Source organism: Saccostrea echinata, unplaced genomic scaffold (genome assembly GCF_033153115.1).
Source record: "Saccostrea echinata isolate AGI-Se365-2 ecotype Australia unplaced genomic scaffold, CSIRO_AGI_Sech_v1 ptg000022l, whole genome shotgun sequence".
Taxonomy (NCBI): Eukaryota; Metazoa; Mollusca; class Bivalvia; order Ostreida; family Ostreidae; genus Saccostrea; species Saccostrea echinata.
In genome coordinates this window covers 2,967,653-2,988,461 of record NW_026889771.1, presented here as the reverse complement: position 1 = coordinate 2,988,461, position 20,809 = coordinate 2,967,653, and the positions used below count along the sequence as shown (strand labels likewise).

The 20,809-nt window shown below is 33.0% G+C and overlaps 1 protein-coding gene across 1 annotated transcript; it reads left to right on the top strand.

Moving 5' to 3' along the window:
• The first annotated feature begins 888 nt into the window (after positions 1-888).
• LOC133190227 (uncharacterized) lies at positions 889-20,625 on the top strand. The gene is made up of 19 exons (XM_061325736.1): positions 889-1,145; positions 2,575-2,725; positions 3,379-3,642; positions 3,908-4,031; positions 4,238-4,413; positions 4,557-4,705; positions 5,968-6,112; positions 6,200-6,294; positions 7,002-7,197; positions 7,426-7,562; positions 7,699-7,870; positions 8,240-8,404; positions 8,640-8,798; positions 8,939-9,026; positions 16,483-16,549; positions 18,249-18,308; positions 18,651-18,990; positions 19,222-19,362; positions 19,484-20,625. Exons 2-19 carry the CDS (start codon positions 2,632-2,634, stop codon positions 20,068-20,070), a joined length of 3,159 nt encoding a protein of 1,052 aa, XP_061181720.1. The 5' UTR covers positions 889-1,145; positions 2,575-2,631; the 3' UTR covers positions 20,071-20,625.
• The last annotated feature ends 184 nt before the right edge of the window (positions 20,626-20,809 follow it).

Here is a 20,809-nt window from a genome sequence, read left to right as displayed (position 1 = left end):
AAAAATATTTAAAACTGACTAATGATTTTTAAGAATTATCTCCTTAGAAGGAAGTCATGGGTGATGTGTAAATACGCAATTACAGTGCGAAAAGATCATATTAAATACACCTTAGACAAAAAAAAAAAAAAAAAAAAAAATAAGTGTATTCACCCCATTTGTTTTATTTTAAATTAAGCTATGTGTGTATACTAAAAATATACTTTACAAGAAATTCTTAGGACTTTTGATTACAGAATCCAATCTCCTTAAGAACTCCTGCAGACACCATACTGACTGCCCTCTCACGCTTCTCTATGGTCAAACGCCATACAATGTCAGTTTTGTATGAGTTTTTTTTCATGAATACAAACAACAAGAATAATACAATAATAAAGGAGATAATACAGTTTATTCCTAAAATAATTTAAGCACAAATACATTTCAACGAAATGGTTATGTTTAAAAAATCTTTTATCATTTGGTTATTTTAATAATTATCTATGTTTTATCAGTTTGGGTATTTCAATAATTATCTTTCTATTAAATATACATCATATATAGCATAATCAAGTTTTAAAAAAGTATCTAGTGTAGAGAATTGAACTTCTATCAGGATGACCGTAACTGATGGTATTATCTGCCATTTCTACGAAGCCATAGAAAAAATTCTTTCCAAGAAAAATATCAGAACCCTTTGCCTTATATAAATCAGCACCAGGTGTTATGTGTGAAAAAAACTTAGAGATGTACTGAGCTTAAACATCTTCATTTCAGCACTGCAATCCATATGACGGGTAACTCTGTTTAAGTTCACCTGCTTTTTTTCTCTATTTATTTACAACTGAAGTTATTTATAACGTGGCTGAAACTCTTTTCCAAATCAGATTTGCATCACTGGAATCTGTGTCACATTCAGATAATATTTATAATGTCGTTTACACATTTTTGGAAGCCTGTTAAAGTATCATTTTACAAACTTCGTGTCAGTGATGTCATTCATGGCGTACTGGAAATTTGTTTGGTTTCAAACCGCATGAGACTGTGCATTTGGTGAACAACACAGATCTGTTTATTATTCAGTTTTTTATCCACCTTGTAGAAGGAAATACGCATTTTATCGAAGGACATGAAGAAGAGGATTCATATTTGTAATGCTGTATAAGGTCTGTATATTTTAATTTTTTGCATGTCTGGAATTAAAAATAAGTCTTTAATCGGGGACAATGCAGCTAAGTGTTTAAAGTTTTGTAATACACAAGGGAAGTCAGACTTTTGATATTTGAAGACCAATCACAATATCGTCTGCTCAGCTTTTAATCAATACAGTGGTGGTCTTTAATATTTTTTTCGGCGCTCTCAAATACCGGGTGGACGTTCTTCATGAGTTGTGTATTGTTTTTGTAAGATAAGCGGACAATTTTTGCAATATAAAGTCTTTTGAACCAGTCGTATTTTTGTTGTTATAACGAATCATAGAGATTATAGCATTTACAACTCATATTAATTATAATCTAATAAATTATATTTGATGGAAATTTAATGAAAAAAAATATATATTCCTTTTGACAAATATTTGAATATGCCATGAGCATCTGCAAAGTTGGTCGATATTTTTATTCAATTTTCCTAATCTCGCTTATAGTGCGATTAATATTTTTATAGAATTACACTTCAATCAATATTGACTGGTAAATTATCTTTGTTATCTAAGTTTACTTTAAATTTTTAAGCAGTACTATTCATAACACAATATATATGAGCTGACTGATAACAAAAAACTGAAAGAAATGTTGTTAAACTTCATAACCTTGCACATTTTAACGGGGAAGCATTTATATTGTGCATTATACCGCACAGTGTCTACGTAGGGTTACATAAGAATCCATTGTAAATATTTGGCTATCTGGTATAAATTTGATGTAAACTACCGGTAGCAATATAATGTAAGAATTATTTGCATAATGTTCAAGTGTTGAATATATCCACCATGCATGCATTGTCTAAACCTATGGACTATAAAAAAATTACAACAGACTTAGAATTCAGCTCAAATACACCCCAGTTGTTATCAGTAACCAATAACTAGTTCACGTTTTAAAATGATTTGAAAGGCATTAGCTGCTTATAAGTATGTGATGGTCTGTATCGCATTATCCAAGGTCGCGGAAAGTCAAAGCAATGGAGACTGAAATGCTTTTTTTTCATTCAATGTTTATTAATGCTAACTACAGCGAAGAAAGGATAAAATGCTAAAACTAAAAACTAAAGACAAGACACACATATATGAACCGCAAAAGGCAGTATTATATTTCATAAAAGTTACCTTTACAAAGTTTGATTTAAGAAACAATCTTTTTTCAAAGCATATTCGATATGCTGCATATGATGTATGTATTTACGTCGAACAAGTGAAAATCGAGAACGCTTTCTCACAAACTGCAATGGACGTTTTCAAAGATATGTAACTAAAGTATATGTGTAACAGATGATAGTAAAAATCGAACATATGAGTGTTCTGAATGTTTGATAAATATCGACTAAAACTTGAATTTTCACATCTTAAGTCAACGCCTTCTTTTTACGTTTATATAGGTCATGGTTGCTGCAGGGAACACCCGAGAAATTTCGGAAAGTGTTTCTTGAGAAGACATGATGAAAGAAGCAAAGGTCCCATCTCTTTTTTTCATTGTGGCATTTTTAATACTAGTCGAGGGAATATTATTCAACGAAAAGAAACTTGGAGGTTTGAATATGTATTTATTATATTTTTCATAATTTTTTCAACATAGTACAAGAAGTTTTGATATTTTTCCCCCATTATGATTAATGTGTTTTCTATAGGGCATATCTTTGAATATATAAATGGTCATGTTATATAATATGAAAGAACTCAGTATGAAGACAATTTTAGAGTTTTAACTATACCTTTCTGAGTCAATGAATCGATAGATTACTCCTAACGTTTGGCAATGTTATAATAATTTCAAAGTCATAAGTTTTGTCAACTAATCAGCTCATTTTAGCAATGTTCATTGTAATCACATTGTACTTACCTAAGAGTTTTTTTTTTTTTTTGTTTTTTGTTTTTTTTTTTAATAAATTTATTGCTACTTTAGTGTATGTTAAAAGGTGTTTCCCGTACAGAAATAAAATCCGTTTTAAAGTTTTGCTTGATGTAAGAGTATTTTATGAAAGAAGAATAAAAACCTTATTTTGACTACAATTTAATGTGAGGAACATTCTTGAGAATAAATGTTCATGTGTTCTTAATAACGTAGAACGAATGTAATATAGAACATGTAGAAGATAATCACAATAAATCATATACATTTAAATATAGAAAATACACCAAATTTAACCTTAGCATTATTTTCTCTGATCTATGATCATCTGTAGAAATAACTCCTATAAATCCACTGGCATTAGTGAACGAGATTTTGGAGTTAAACTGTACAGTGTTTGAGGATTCTGGATTGAACAATTCTATGATATTCTGGGAAGACTACAATGAAACAAGAGTGACAGAAGAGACAGTGATTCCTTTTGGGGAGCGTACTTTGTTATTTAAGAAAAACATCACTGGTGTCGAAGAAGAAGGGATGTATGCCTGCAAAAGTATTGATGGTCGTGATATTTCTTATTCATCATTGGTTATTGAATGTAGGTTTGATCTTAAAAAATCTAATTTCTTTATCTCTCGAATATTGAAGAGACAAAGAGGAATATATTTGATTGTATTATGTTTAAGAGAGCTTTATACCAGAATTGGAAAGAAAACCGAGTGTACATTCAAAATATTGTATGTTGAATAGCCTGCTAAAATCACAACAGTATTAGTAGTTCACTCTACATGTACTGTTAAAAAGATACAATATAATTAATTGACAAAAAAGACAGTAAAACAATACATTTCATTTTCTAAAAGATGAAGCGGTGCGTGATGTAACAAACTTCAACTGTATTCTATTTAAAAGTCGAGATGAGTTTATATGTACCTGGAAACTTGGCCTGTATCATCATCCTGCCTACCTCAAAATTAACGCAAGTGTGTGAGTTGATTAGATGCAGTGGTGCATTCCAGCTTTCTTTTATAATACACAAAAAATAGTTTGCTTGATATTTTATAGCATTTACTAAAATTGACTATAATTTGCAAACTTCGTAATTATAACATATTTTTTTATTGTTTACCCGTTTCTGAATGATATTAAAGTAGAAACAATTTTAAATTTGCCTTAAAATGGTAATTTGTTAGGTCCATGGACAACAAGAGACTGATACCGTGCCCTCAAAATGACAAAGAAAAATGCACATGGACCTCAGACGACGGTGCAATAAACTCTGTCTTAAAGATTGTTATTCTCCAAATAACAAACCGAAGATATGGCGTCAGTAAAACAATTCGCAGAGAATATACTACGCGGGATATAAGTAAGTATTGCCATACACTACGACAAAAATCCATCTTAAAAAATTTGATAAACAAGACTGTTATCATTTGTTTTCTCTCTTGTTGCACTGCAGATTGATAATATTACCTTATTATGGTTTAATCTTTCCAAAATGTGTTGCAGCAAAATATGACCCCCCAAAATCAATACAAGTTATGAACCAAAACTCCACAGATTGCACATGTGCTAATGTTCAGTGGGAAGGCATATCTGGCGGTGTAGATACCTCCTCTCGAGTTACTATGTATTCCAAATGGGAGACTAGTGATATTGTGAGTGAAAAAGAGTATTCTGTAAATGTATTATATTTAGCATGTACGATATGAAATATATGGAGATAACGAACAGTATTCAAAAGTCCATTATACAATACAAAATAGGAGCAGAGCAAACACGGACCTCCAAACATCAGAGGTGGGATCAGGTGCCATGGAGGAGTGAGCATCCTCTGCCGACCGGTCACACCCGCCGTGCGCTCCTTGTCATGATCGGGAAATAACGGAGAAATCCGTCGACAATTCAGAGTGTAAATAATGGCCTAACAATTAGTATGAAAAACGTCAGTCAGCATTTGACTCAATGATAAATTGTATTTGCTGACATGGTCATTGTATCGACCATAGAACTTACGAAATGATGACTTTAAACGAGACAGCTGATATTCTTGTTTCATCAACTTATTTGTCAATAATTTACCTCGTTTTAGAAATTGTACATACGTAGAGCACGCTCTTGCGTATCGAATCAACTGAGAGATATATACCCCGTATGCAGGTGATGAAGGTATATTGCTGCATAAGTAAGGGAAGTTGACGATTGAAAAGTTAAAGTCATCACGTTCATCATAAAGCTTGGTTGTTAGATTACCATTAACGTCTTTTTCAAGTAAAATATCCAAATATGAAACAGATGTGTCAGACTCTGTGGTATCTTTTATCTCAGGCTCACCGGGATATTTCGTATCGACATAAGAATGGAAATAGCCATTGTTAATTGACAATACGTCGTCGATATATCTAAATGTCGAGTTGAACGCCACAGCAAGTGTTTTCTTCTTTTCACGTACAAGATTTTGGACAAATTCTGCTTCATATGAAAACAAAAAAAGATATCTGGCGGAAATTGAGTTTTGAACAAGTTAGTGTAGATTTGATTTAGCGTATTTTTTAATGTTCTTATTTATGTATATATTTGCAAGACATTTAGTGTTGTACTTGAATTACAATATACAATGTACAAAGTTTTTATAGAGTCTTTTATTTTATATATTTTTTCTTAAAAATACTTATCTAAGCAAAAAAAAAGGTTATTGACCAAGCCTGTAAAAAGGTCTATTTCTTCCAATGATTTTTAGGTCAATTATTGAAGTGTATGAATACTTTATATTATATTCATTTTATTGAACTACTAAATTTTTAAAACCACCCCTCCCCAGAAAAAAGAGTGAAAGATTGACCATTATGTTTGATTAAATCGGAATGTTGAATCCGAAAGAATTCTAAAAGATAAAACAATATCTTTCATAACCTTCCAGTCTGTGGAGACGGACGGGAACACTAGTCTTACTGTATGTGACTTGGTACCAGCTTCTACGTATGTAGTTCAGGTTCAAGTGAAGCCGAAAGGAGGGCAATACTACAGCGACATGAACAAAACTTCACTTATCACGTGTTCAACAGGTAAAGTTAACTACACCCTCTCATTGGTAATTTATACGTTAACTTGAAATGTACTCTATTTTGTATGTTGCGTATTTTATTAAACAGCTCCGTCAATGGCGCCATCTGTAAACAGAAGTGGGTATTCATCCGCTAAGTGTTACGATTTGACAACTCATCGAAAAGTCACAGTTTATTGGAAGGTCAAGTGTTTTGTGCTTTTTGAGCCTAACAATGTAATCCTTAAAGAAGAGGGTACGGTTTTGGCTTTATCGAGCCCTAAAAATTTAATGTTTTTCAAAAAGGGGGTATTTTCCTTGAGAAAATAGTATTCAAAGCCATCGCCCAATTCATTATTCAGATATGTTGTGTAAAATTCTTTGAAAAATCACATTTCTCAAAATCTTTGTGGGTGATGCATGTGGTCTATATTATCTGAAAAAAAATTCAAAGAAAAGTGATGTCGTCTGCAACTTTTAAAGAAAATACGGGAAAATGCACAAGTTACGACGTCACAATTAGCATTAGGAAATCAATTGAGAAAAATGGTTTGTCTGATCTTAGTGCATGGCGTTTCAACTTTTCAGAAAGCATGAAATTTAATTTCTTTCATCACTTTCATATTTTAGAAAATTACAGGGCCAGATACGAAACTGTACCTTGTTCCTAATGCTATTGGAGCAAACCTATATACGGCTCGTAATTCTTAATATAGTGCTATTTGAGCCTACATATTTATCATAATTTAGTCAAAATTAATATCAAGATGTACACTCTTGAATTTTAAATGAAAAAAAAAAACCTTGGAGTTTCATACTTTCGTTTTGATAGAAAATAAAATATGCAATGATTGCTGTTCAAAATGAATGCTTTGTTATATCAAGTTTTCTTTTTTGAATGTTTCAATCAGAAAATTCCAAAACGATTTCAAAATGGTCATTTCATAAACTATACCATTTCATATGGAGATAATGTTCATGTGATCCCAGACAATTCATATGGAGAAATACAGATTCCATGTAAAAGCAACAGTATTGTAACCGTTAAGGGATGTAATCAAGAAGGTTGTTCACCAGAGTCAAATATTACGATACCACAGTTTGGAGGTAACTAGAAAAAATACTATTCATGCAGGCTTGTAAATATTCCTTGTGTGTTTTATGTGATAATCATTTTTATGTCACAATAAAAACATTGATAGGCAATCTCTTGTCCATAGATCAGACACAAAAGAAATTAACTCAAAGCTGCCAACAGGATAAGCATATACTTTTTAAAGATCATATAAAGTGATTGAAATAAGTTATGATAAATATCCATTGATTCTTTTACAGAGGTTATTTTGCCTACGAGCGTGATCGTGGAACATGTTGATGCATCCAAAGTAGAGCTTTCTTGGTTCCATACAGAGAGACAGACAGCAGTTGATATAATATGGTGCAAGGGACGATCTGGAACACTACAATGTCTGGTAAACAATGCAAAAATACCAACATGTGGGTAAATGGTACAGGTTAACTTTAAATTTGATGCTTCATAATTTGATAATTTTGAACATTAATAAATAGGTATTTTTCATAGTAATTCGAATTGTATCTTACATATAGGATGAAATAGATCTATTGAGAATAAATGGAAGCGGAACACAAACTTCTCTGTCAGCTAGTGATGTCAATAGCAAAATTGACGATGTCTATTTTGGAGTGGCTTTAATAAATGACAAACAGTTAAGTGGTGGTATAAAATGGCAGGAAACATGTAGATACCAAAGGAATAAAGGTACTATTTTATCTATTCCTTACGATGAATTGCTAAATTCTGAGTAAAAATATGAACATTTATTTTTATTTCAAGCTAGACATTCTTTTTTTTACAACAAATGAAAGGTGAATACCATATTTTCTATATATATATATATATATATATATATATATATATATATTCTATCAAAAATAGAAAACATCAGCACACAATTTAATAGCCAAATGCATAAAAACTTCAGAAGTGCTATGACATAATCTTATTTTATATCCTTTTATATCCTTCAGTGCACAATTAAGTGTATGCCTTTTATATGACTTTAAAACGGGGAATCCACATCTCGTATAGCAAACAACAATTTAAGTATTGCAATTCCCATTTTCACAGAACCGATGAAGATAATGGGTGTCAAGGTTCTCCCAGATGCTCCAGAAAACAGCTTGATTATATCCTGGTCCCCTGTAATCTGTGATACATCAAATATAAACAACGTTTACGTTCACTCGTATGAAATAATTTTCTGTCGACTGGATGCGGAGAATCAATGCATTGGTAAACAAAAAAGATAAACCATGATTACAAAAGAAAAGTGGTTAAACAAAGAGCTCAATTCATTCCGTAAAATAAATCAGTCATACTCGTGTTTATATCGATCAAAAGTTGTATCTTTTCTTTCCGTAGAATTAAAAACTGATGCACTCTATTTCAGATGTTCTCATTATTTCAGAAATACATTCTTACATCACATATTATAAGCTATGATATTTATTTTTAATAAAATTCTCAGGTGACGAAAGTTCTGTAGAACTTCCAGCAACTGACAACACACAATACACTCTTCGAAATCTCCACTCCAATGTTAACTATGGTGTATGGGTAAGGGCCAGGTCGTTGAGAAAGAATGGACCCAGGAGTGACATGGTGACAGGAATCCCTATTAATAATGGTATAAAATAAAACTGATAGTTTTAAGTCATGCACAACTTGTTTCCTTAATTGATGATTTGTTCAATGATTTCCTACAGTGAAATCTGTTATTTGGATGGGAATTTATAAACTTATAAATTCATTTATTACTTTGTCTAGATTTACCTACCAGTGCTGTAGCAGGCTTAATTGTCGCAGGAATTTTTGTTTTTGTTTTGGTTATGGCTGGAGGAGTTTGCATTTTAAGGTATGTTTTACGATTCAGTCGTTTTAGATTAATAATGAAGAAATGGGGATGCCTGCTCTAAAAGTAGAGAGCACAATTGTTTGATTTATAACTGATTTAATAAAAAAGGTCAAGAAGGTAACAAACAGTGATCGATCTCAAAATATATCTACAAACAATAAAAATCTGTACATGTAAACAGGATATTAACCACAGACCTAACAAGCACATTATAACAACCATTTGATTTACGAAATTCTGTAGTAATCGAGGTTGTTGAAATCCATGTAACATCAACTTATCTGTCAGTAGCCTCCTCGGTTTAAAACTTGATCGTACTCAGAACATGTTCGTGTGTATTGAATACGTTGAGAGATATAAACCTCATATGCAGATGACAGCGGAGTATTACTGCATACATAAGGAAAAGTGACGATGGAAAAGCTGAAGACATCTCGTTTGTCTTACAATTTTGTTGTTAGTTGGAACTTATCGACTATGCTCAGTAAAACAACAAATATGAAACAGATGTGGCAGACTCGTGGTGTTTTTTATTTTGAGTTCACTAGGATATATGGAGTCGACATGTGAATGGAATTTACTATTGTCAATTGATTAAACGTCATTAATATATCTGAATATCGAGTTGAGGGCCACAACAATTGTTTTCTTCTCATGTAGAAGTTTTGAATACATTTTGCTTCATAGGAATAGAGGAACAGATTGGCCAATAAAGCAACATAATTAGTTCCCATCGGAATTCCAACAGTTTGTTGGAAGACCTGATCTCCAAAGACTACATAAATGTCAATGAGGAAGTCAAGCCCCCTTTTGATATCAACTTAATAGTACCTGGGTTTATAATCAGAATAATTTTTAACAAAGTTTTGTTGATGACCAATCAAAGTAAAATCTCCGAATTTCATTTTTATTTAAAGACTTTAACTTGAAATATGATGGAATTAAAGAGTGAATATTTTTATGATTAAGGATGTTACTTATATTCACAGCATCTATTTCTATGTTGGCAAATTTTAGTTCAGGAACAGAGGGGTTGAATCAGAATTGTTATCTTCCCCTACACATGGTGGCTTAAAAAACCTCTGCTGGGCAACATCCATAATTACAAACACTTGCTTGTATTCTGCAGTTGAAGAATCAATTTAAATTAAGAACTAACATTAGCTTCTTCAAATATCCCATTCAAAAATTCCGAGGGATCTGGGTAAATTCTAGTGCGAAAGTGATAAAGACCTTTTGTTTATTGACAATAAAGACACATTATATAATTTTGGTCTACAGTGTGATCAATGTTCATGACTACACCTACATGTAGGTCTAGAGTCCGCTTACATTCGTATTGGCACTTTGTCAGCTTGAAAGACTCTCTACATTATTTATGTGGTCGTTGCAACCATACGAAAATGTCGTGCTTAGTTTCCTGATCCAATATTTTTCTCGTTGTCTACGGAATTGAGTACTTAAAAGTGGGATTATTAGTTGAATGATATATCTTCCCCCAAATTGCTAATCCTTATTGAAAGAATAGATCGATTGATTGAATTGAGAGTGAAAGGTTTATAAAGATGTTGATGGTCCCCATTATTTATTTTAAACCCATGCCCCGACATTCTATTATTGAGTTCGTAAAGTCTTTGTTTCCTCAATACATATCAGTTTGCATAAAGTACATTCAATTCCATAGAGAACGTTTGAAGTTTTACAAGTCCAATTCTCATAAGTTTTATTATTATAGTTTGTCCAGTAAATTTGCTATTAAACGAGGTATTTGATATCAAAATATCACAGCTTTTGTAATTTTTAGTAGAATATTCAGAAATAGAACACATGTGATTCGAAAAGGAATTATTAGAAATATCTCTGATTAAATCTCACGATTTTTAGTGTTATTAAAGTTTTGGTTTGTTTATATCAAAACTGGTTATCTGCTGACTGTATATACGATACATTGTTAATGTCCCGAAGGTGAACCCATTGGGCACCAACCACAATGTCATAGACTGTGCTTCTTGTAGACTCTGCAGATTGGAGCCTTTTTATACTGGGTGCGGGTCAGTCAGTGCGGAATCGTTTATCTTTTATATATCCACGCCCTATTACCGGCAACTGGGACTGCCGATGCAACTGGGACGACAGACGGCAAAGTTGTTTTTCGCTATGACAGAGACCTCATGTTTATCATATTTTTGACTATTTATAACATTCATTTACTAAAGTATGGTGGTTTTCCGTCTTGACCATACCATAAACTATTTTCCTATAGAATATAAAAATATGATTTCTTATTAAAACAAAATAAGAACAGAATAAAGATAAATTTCACTCGTCGTTCAAGAAAATTTGGTCAAACTGAGCTTATATAATTAGAATTGCTACTCCACGGTCACATTTCTTGTTGTATATAATAAATTTAAGCTCTTAACGACATACCTGCAAAATGTGGATAGTCTGTGTTGTTTAATAAGTGTGCTGCGAGCGCTTGATTTTGGTGGATCAAGGTCTTTTGGCTGTCGTGAACAGCAGATGGATGTTAACATGGCAAACACTGACGACAGATGATGGCAATCGGTAACAACTTTATTTTAATTTAGTTTTTGATGTTCTCATAACCAAAATGTTGAGTTCTACTTAGTAACCATATATATTTGGAATTACTTAAAGGATAATTATAGTTTGGAACATTTAAAGATTTAACAAGAGGCCCATGGGTCACATCGCTTACCTTAGTTACTATGGTCCTGCTGTCCTCCGGCAGATTTTCCCCCTTATATTCCCATGTAAAACTTTGATAATATATTGTAGACCTACCCTACCCCCAGAGGTTATGAACTGAACAAATTTTAACTACACTACATAAGGATGCTTCCGCATATACTAGTAAATGTGACTAATCGTGGATTTGTTGTTCGTGAGTAGAAGATTTTAAAAGAAATTTTTCTATAATCATATTCCTATGTAAAATTCTAATCGATTGTGGCCCCGCCTTAGCGTCGGGGGTCGTGGTTTGAAAAAAAATGAATCTACACTATGCAATAAAGTTTTAACATAACTTTTCCTCTTTCTCGCCCAGTCGTTCTTGAGAAGAAGATTTTTAAAACATTCGCCATTGACTGCAATCCAAGGAGAATGGGTTGGATGCCATGCTACTATCGACATCAGATTAACGTCTTGCGATTCTGGTGACACTAGAAAACGACCGTCTGACGAAGAAGATTTTCCTTTGGGATCGGGATCAAAATATCAGAACAAATTGGACCTCAAAAATTAAACTATTCTTTGATTCTCTGAATATGCCGTATACATACATAAATTTATCAACATGCAACATAGAACTTGCCGAAAGACTCCTCTGTCAGAAAATTAAAACACAATGGATTGAAGATTTACAAAAAATTTCCAAACTTAGAACTTACCGTCGTTTTAAAAATCAATATGAACTGGAGCAGTACGTCAGTATGGATTTACCGAAACCTGTCCGATCATTTATGACAATGTTTCGTTGCGGTGTATTACCACTTCGAATTGAAACTGGACGCTATAAATCTGAGCCACCCCAAGACAGAATTTGCCAGTTTTGCGAAAATAACGAAATTGAAAATGAAAGAGAAATTTTTACTACACTGTAAATTATATGAAATTAAATGGATAGACTTCTTTCGTAAAATAGGTTTTAAAAGTTTGTCAAATTTGTCTTTAGACGATACATTCTTTTCAGATATTTTATGTAAATTTCCCAGACATTCTGCAAACTTTATATTCGATGCTTTTAAAACTCGTCAGAATTTCACAAAAAGAACATTCTAATATAATTTATCTTCATTTATGTGCCTATATATATGTACATTGTTAAAATATTAACAGTTGCATATAGGTCCTTTGGGCCGGGTGTAAAAAAACTAAGTATATTGTTGTAAAATACACTGTATTACTGTATAATACACATGTCACTATAATAAATAATTTACTTACTTTACTTACTTTAAAGGATGACTGCACTTAAGGACATGCGAAAATTGCGACAAAATAAACTTTAAAAACGAGCATTTTTCTTTTAATTGCACGAATGGTCAACATCTAATCTACAACTTTATGTAATTACATTAAATAAAAGTACGTATTTACGAAGTGCGAAGCTGTTTTCTAAGGCGGGGATCATCACAATTCCTTGAATCTCCGTACCATAATGAGGACGCCCACTTTTTCACTGACTTTATACATAGTCAGCGCATGTTTGTCTATTGTTCTCCGTTTAACAGTAGTTGTATATTTGCATTAACAATGTTGTGTCAAAAGGAGATAAATAGACAAGGATGCGCTCATGGTTTAAACGAGAAAAAACTGCCACTTCTTACATTCGCTCTCTCTATTGTAACCAAGGGCTGTGGCATGTTGAATATTATAATTCACCACGTGATTTCTTACCTCGGGTAACTCTGTGAATACTAAATTCCGTCACGTGACCTGTAAAGTAGCATGTTTTGTGCTAACTAGGACAAAGTGCTCGAACAAGTTAAATTGTTAGGCATTGATTTAAAAGATTCTTTACTTACATGGACGTCGCTCATATTGTTAATTTCGTTTTTGAAACCTCTGTAAATAGTGTACTTGTGCCATACAGAATAAAGAGGGAATGGGAAACAGTGATCTCATATTTTTTAGTACATGTCATTGTTATTTATCTAGTCTAGTTTTAGACCTATTCTTACAATGTTAGCTTCACCTCTCATGCATACTTAATGTTTAATCAAGGGCAGGTAAGTGTAAATTCTCTATATTTGGAAAGAGTAAGGACAGAAAACATAGAATCATTTTATTGTATCACAGTCTAAAATCATTTTAATATTCAAATTCGGTTCGAAATTGACAGGATTCTTTTATAAATATATAAAAATGAAATAAGATTATGATATAAAAGCAACACTTGCGACCGAAAAAGACCAAAAACCCGGCGTTAAGTGCAGTCATCCTTTTCACTAATTCTTAATTATCTCCCCTTGAAAGGGGGTATGGTCCTTCATTTGAAGGAGTTTGGCTGAAAATGACCCACTGTTTCTTGAACAGGAAGTCGAAAATGTAAAAAAAAAAAAAAAAAAAAAAAAAAAAAAAAAACACAGTTATACACAACACAGACGGATGCCTGACACCCTTTGATCAGAAACGCTCACTTAAGCTATGCTCAGATGAGCTAAATAAACTATTATTCTGACTTTGGTAAATGTCTTTAAATAACTTTTCAACCAATATTTTTTTTGTGAATAATACTTAGGACATTTTTATTTTTTCCATGCATATTGCAATAATGTTTTTAAAATCACCAAGCTCAACATTTTTTTTCTTCATCTGCATAGTCTACAATAGCTGGGTTATGCTTTGCATGATGTATCGATAGCTCTCATTTCAACTATCGCCTTTAGTTTATTTTGCAGACATTATATGCTTTTTAGGATAATTAATGAACTCCTTTACAAAAGTTTTTGTAAAAAGAAAGTTTTTGTCAAAAGAAATTATAAAACCGGGCTGGAGAGGGTCACCAGGAATCAAACTTACAGCATTCATTTCTTAATTGTATGTTTTAGTATTTCAGAAATGCTAAAGCCAGCAAATTCAAAAACCCAAGTTTATGATGACATAAGCCTTGTGCATAACAATTGGAATAACTTTATTATATTTGAACACTTCACTATGGTCCATTATATTTTACAGTCCCAAATATCCGTTTTTCGTTCCTTGTCGCTGGAAAACAAAATTTACGACTCTTAAATCACTAATAAACCGTCTTAAAACAGGGTTCATGTTGGTAATACCGCTAAATGAAAAGTTTGGTCCAGTAACTGTCGTATAGCAAATACTATATATACGACCGATACTTGCAGCAAAAAAAAAAATGTTTTCCGAAATTTGAAGCTTAATAAGATACAATAAATTTATATTTTATTAAAAATCTTATCCACTGTTTCCGATTGCCAAATTCTGTTTTGAATCTGCTGTCATTGTTTGCCCCGTCTGTCGTACACGACAGCCAGTATATCTTGATCCACCAAAAACAAGTATTTGCGGCACCCTTATTAAACAACAAAGACTATCCACGATTTGCAGTCATGTCGTTAAGACCCTAAATTTATTATATACAACAAGAAATGTGACCGTGGAGTAGCAGTTTTAATTATATAAGCTCAGTTTGACCAAATTTTCTCGAACTACGCTTATGATTTAACTTTATTCTGTTCTTATTTTTTTTTAATAAGAAATCATATTTTTATATTCTACAGGAAAATAGTTTATGGTATGGTCAAGACGGAAAACCACCATACGTTAGTAAATGAATGTTATGAATAGTCAAAATTATGATAAACATAGCGAAAAACAACTTTGCCGTCTGTCGTCCCAGTTGCATCGGCAATCCCAGTTGCTGGTAATAGGGTGTGATATCCGTAGTAAAATATATACCGAGCGACAAGTATCCTCGGGGACGGACTGCCCACCAGCAAAGATACATGCTCGGTGAATGAAATGAAAAAAATAAAGATAAATAATGTAACGAAACACACTAGTAAATTCAATTATTATTCATAAAATGAAAAGTGGCTCATTATTAAAGCGTGTGAACTACGAGACGGGAACTATAATCAGTTCCACAAATAGCATCAATGTATCACAGTGAAAAATTCACTGTTCAAGAAAGAACTTTATTTTGGACTTTACTTTTCAATTTTTAAGTTGTGTCATATTTTATTTCTCACGATATGTTTCGCGAATCTAATTGTTTAATTGACCAGTGACACTTTTCGGACTCTTGATCTGTTGTTACAAAGAGACAGAGTGCTATGTCTCAAGAACTGTTAATCTCTAAAAACAACACTATTAATTATCTGGGTTTTTTTATGTCCAAACATCACAGCGTCATTGAGTTTATTTAATTAATCCATACCTGTGAATCTTTCACTCATTTTACTAAATGTCAACACCTGTCATTTATTTACTCATTATGTACATTCTTATAAATAGTCATGTATAATTTCAATCATTAGTCTGGAAAATACGAAGGCCAGTCTCGACCACGTCCGACTCGTCAGGACTCTGAGTCCGGGGCCACTTCGGCCAGATCCGACTCGATCATTTATAATATGTCTGTTTGTTGATTCATGTAAACTGTTGCCATCGTTGAGACTCATCTAATAAATACGGAAGCCTTCATCATTTGTTTTATCTCTGGAATTGCATATTGGAGGACCTTCGGGAATACGGCACACCTATACTTTGTTTTTACCTCACGGCCACACAGCGCCTCTACCTATACCTCGTACCCCCCTACGCCAATGTTCCCTCACCCCGTTCGTTCTGCAAACAACGGATGCTGTTCCAGACGAATTCCTAAGTACCGTCCAAATCTACACGGTCACAAGTGTAAGAAAATTGAGCATGCATGTAAATAACCACTGACCTTTTCTTCTTGTAGAAATTTAAGAAAAAAACTGGGTTTCGACGATACCTTCCCAATTCACATGCCTAATGTAGAACTTAAGGTGAGTTGAAAACAATATCTAGAATACTGTAATGATTCGATCATTTTGCAATTGGAATTTATATGAATAGATTAGATTTTAAACTGTTTCTGTCAATTTTTTTTCTTTCTTACTGATGGCTATTTACCTTGATTTTATATTGCATAGTTAAACAAGCATTCTGAGAGTATTGCATAAGCAATACATGTCCCCTACCGGTATCCCCTTTTCTTTTAAGGATGTCATTTTATAAGACCCTGTATTTGATAACTGCGCCGCTCCCTCCCCCCCCCCCCCCCCAATGTGGACATTTAGGATTACTTGTTTATGAATGAAATGTTGGAATGAAATCTGTCTTACAAAGACTAAAATCACATAATGTATGAATAACATGACAATAACTTATGTTACTCGTTTTCCCCAACCTGACATTTACCACCCTGTAAAAAATCTCTGCCTTTAACTTATAAATAAATAGGGATATAAAAACAATTCAAATCGGGTAAAATATTCAGATTTTATTGCATCTGGTATTATTTCGCCAAGTATAATAAGTATTCGCTGGTAGGAATTGCTGAAAACAATGCACAATATTACTTTACCGTCTTCTGTCACAATCGACATCCTCGTTTTTGGAACATTTTAGTGCAGCACGGATCCGATTATAAAAAAGAGGAATGCTTAAAACTGATTTACTCTAGCACCTGTTGGTCAAACGTGACAGAATTCGAACTTGATCTATAGTTTGTCACTATAAAGCTACCTAGCAAGTTTGAAATCAGTAATTTTAAACCTGACAACCTCGTTTTGTAACATTAATATAGTGCAGCACGAAGCCGATCTTGAACTATTATAAAAAAGAGGAATGTTTAAAACTGATTTACTTTGAAACCTTTTGGTTAACGTGACAAAATTCAAACTTGATCCGTAGTTTATCACTATAAAGGTACATAGCAAGTTTTAAATAAATTTTCAAAAGCATAAAGAAAAAAAGTGCGGAAAACCAAGTGGGACAGACTGACAGACAGACAGAGGGACAGACAGACAGACAGACGGACAGACGGACGGACAGACTCAGAGGAAACCTACAGTCCCCTCCGGTTTCACCGGTAGGGGACTAATAATTTCAGGAATAAGCCCAATTATTTGCATCAAAAACTCATCAGAAGATCGACGGGGCAGTACATTTTATCTTTTTAGTTCCCTACCGGTGTAACCGGAGAGGACTATAGGTTTCCTCTGAGTCTTTCCGTCCGTCTGTCTGTCTCTCCGTCTGTCTGTCTGTCTGTCCCTCTGTCTGTCTGTCCCACTTGGTTTTCCGCACTTTTTTCCTAAACGCTTGCAGATATTGAGCCGATTTTTGGTATGTGAGTGTATCTTGATGAGTTACAGATAAAGTTTGCTTTTCGTTCCGCTTCAATGATTTTTGACGGAATTACGACCTTTTAAATTTTTCAGGTTTTTCCGCAATTTTTTTCTAAACGCTTGCAGATATTAGGCTGATTTTTGGTATGTGACTCAACCTTGTTGAGTTATAGATCGAGAATGCTTTTCGTTTCGCTTCATTGATTTTTGACGGAATTATGGCATTTTCAATTTTAACGGGAACCAGATTACACTTGCCGGTAGGGGACTAGTATTGCTAATGCAATACTCTCAGAATGCTTTTTCATTTAAACAAAACACTTTATTTTGCATTTTTCCTCTTTCACTACGACAGACTGGGGAAACAAACCTCAACGCGCCAGCCAATGGTTTGAAGTCTCCATTCACTATGTCTGTGAGTAATTACATATACCAGTACTAGCCCTGTATAAAAAGTAATTAAAATCCAGCTCATATTCCATTTTATTGTCGCTGCTTAAAATGTAAGGCTAAACCATAAATCTGTTGAACTGGAAAGGACTTACAAGTGGCAAATATAGATAGGAATTGAGAAAAATTCAAATTTTGATCAAAATAAAAACCAATGTTAAGCCAACATAAGTGAAAGTAAAGACACATTCGCCTTCAACGTCATATAAGTGTTTCAAATTTATCTGACTCTTGTAAGCTTTTAATATTTTTATTCCCTTTGATTTGTTTGACATTAACGATATATACATATATATTTGTTTTTTAGAGCGAATCAAAAGAAGGGTGTGGATTTTCACAATCAGCAGAGAGAGCGAGTGTCCTTTGTAGCTCTAATGATACGTTAATCAAAATTCTTAATGGAAATCCAAAAAATAAATCCCTTCATACGAATGACACTCCTTTAGGTCTGACTGATGTCCCCAGTGAGATAGGCAGATCTAAAGGAGGTGATAACGAAAGGACGCTTCCTACGGTAGCCAATAGTAAACCCACATCGCCGATAATAAACCCCAAGGAAAAACAAATCCAAAAGGAAGAAGAGTCAAAAGAAATCCTGCCTCCTGATTATTCAAAAGCAACTACAATTGCACTTACTTGTCTCCATGGTAATAACCTAGACTGAGGAAAATAAAGCCATAGTTTCTTTAAAGAATTCCTTTTCATATTGTATGTTTATAACTGAAAAAACAAAAGTTATGATTTCAAACAATTTAAAGAAAGAGGTAATGGACATATTTTACTAGTTTAGAAAAAGGTGTACAAATTAATACATTGTATCTGAATTTCGTAACTAATATTTATTGACATGAAATAAAATTTGATTTGAATTTCAACAGAGATAGAAAGATCGCCAAATAAGGAAGAAAATGGTACAAATGTTTCGCCATTAAACTCTTACGATAATACACTGGAAACAACTTTCACAGTAGATGACAATATAAAAGAAAATGAAATCAGTACTAATATATGGAAGGAAGGTATGTTTGATTATATATATAGAATCATTGTGATCTAAATATTAAACACAAAGATGTGAGGATTATGGTAGGTAATATAATATGTAATGAACTAACTGTACATTATCGTTTCTCTTTTTAGATTATACAGAAGAAATATCAACATCTCCACAATATATCACAAATGACCCTTCTTTCAATAACGATGAAAGCTATGTAACTAATGATTTAAGACATTGGTACAACGACAGAAAACTTTCTGACAGCAATGCTAGTAATGAGATTGAGCGATGTCAAAAAGTCCTCTTGTCTGTCCCTGCGGTGAAGCAGTTAGTGGATCCTGTAGAATGTAAAGAAATGCCTGAAAACCTTCTGAACAGTATTAAAACTACTATTCTAGACAATGCTTATAAAAATGAAAATACTGCATCATCTCTGGACACAAAAACACCTACCATGAACCAAGAGGACAACTTTGGAAGTAAAATGTGGTCAAAGGATTATGTTCATACTGATGCTACAAAAACACTAGATCACTGTTTAACAACGAATACTGCTATTGATTCTGTTGGTGCGGAAATGTGGGATGATTATGTTCCTAATGACACCCAGCCAGTTTCAGAATCCGATACAAGAGACACTTTCTATGTAAAACAAATACCTGTCTACCTCCCAAACGATCCAACAAACAAGAACAACAATGAGGAAAACGGAGACCATGTTGGATAATTATATTCTTTATTCTGGAGCAATGGACGAGAATCTCTAGTCAGAATTTTTAAATGCCTGCTTATTTTCCTTACATCTTTTTGTTTTCATTTTGCTATTTGCTAGTCAAAACAAGGTTTCTACACTTCAGAGATTATACAGCATCCTGGCAAGCTTGAACAAAATGCAATAATAGTTGGTGAAGATACATCCATGTTTTATTTTAAGTACAGATATCTCTAAATCATTTATTGGAATTCTTTTACGTAAGCGACATTCTATGGACAGTTTCATGATTGACATGTGTGTGTGAGAGAGAGTGTGTGTGTGAGGGTGTTTGTGTGTGTGCAGTAATTACTTAAATACTTTTATAAGTAAGCATTCTTTTTATGAAGAAAAAAGTGTGACATTCTTGTATATGAACTTAATGATCTTTGATTTCTTTCATTATCCTGTTTCAAAAGATTGTTTAAGGTTGCATTTTAATTTGCATCATATCACTCATTCATATTGAAAATGTTTTAAATTTTTAAAACATCGGGTGCATTTTGGCAAAGAAAAATATATTATAATTTTTACCTTTGTCTATATATGAATGCATTATTATTATATTTTTTTTTTATTCCTTTATGAAATAAATATCAAAATAAACTTGCAAGCTCTTATTTATTGTCAATTTTACTAAAGATTCTTAAAAGTTTAACATATTTTGTTATCATTATCGTCCATCGGTCTATTCTTTCACAATTTTTTCCCCTTA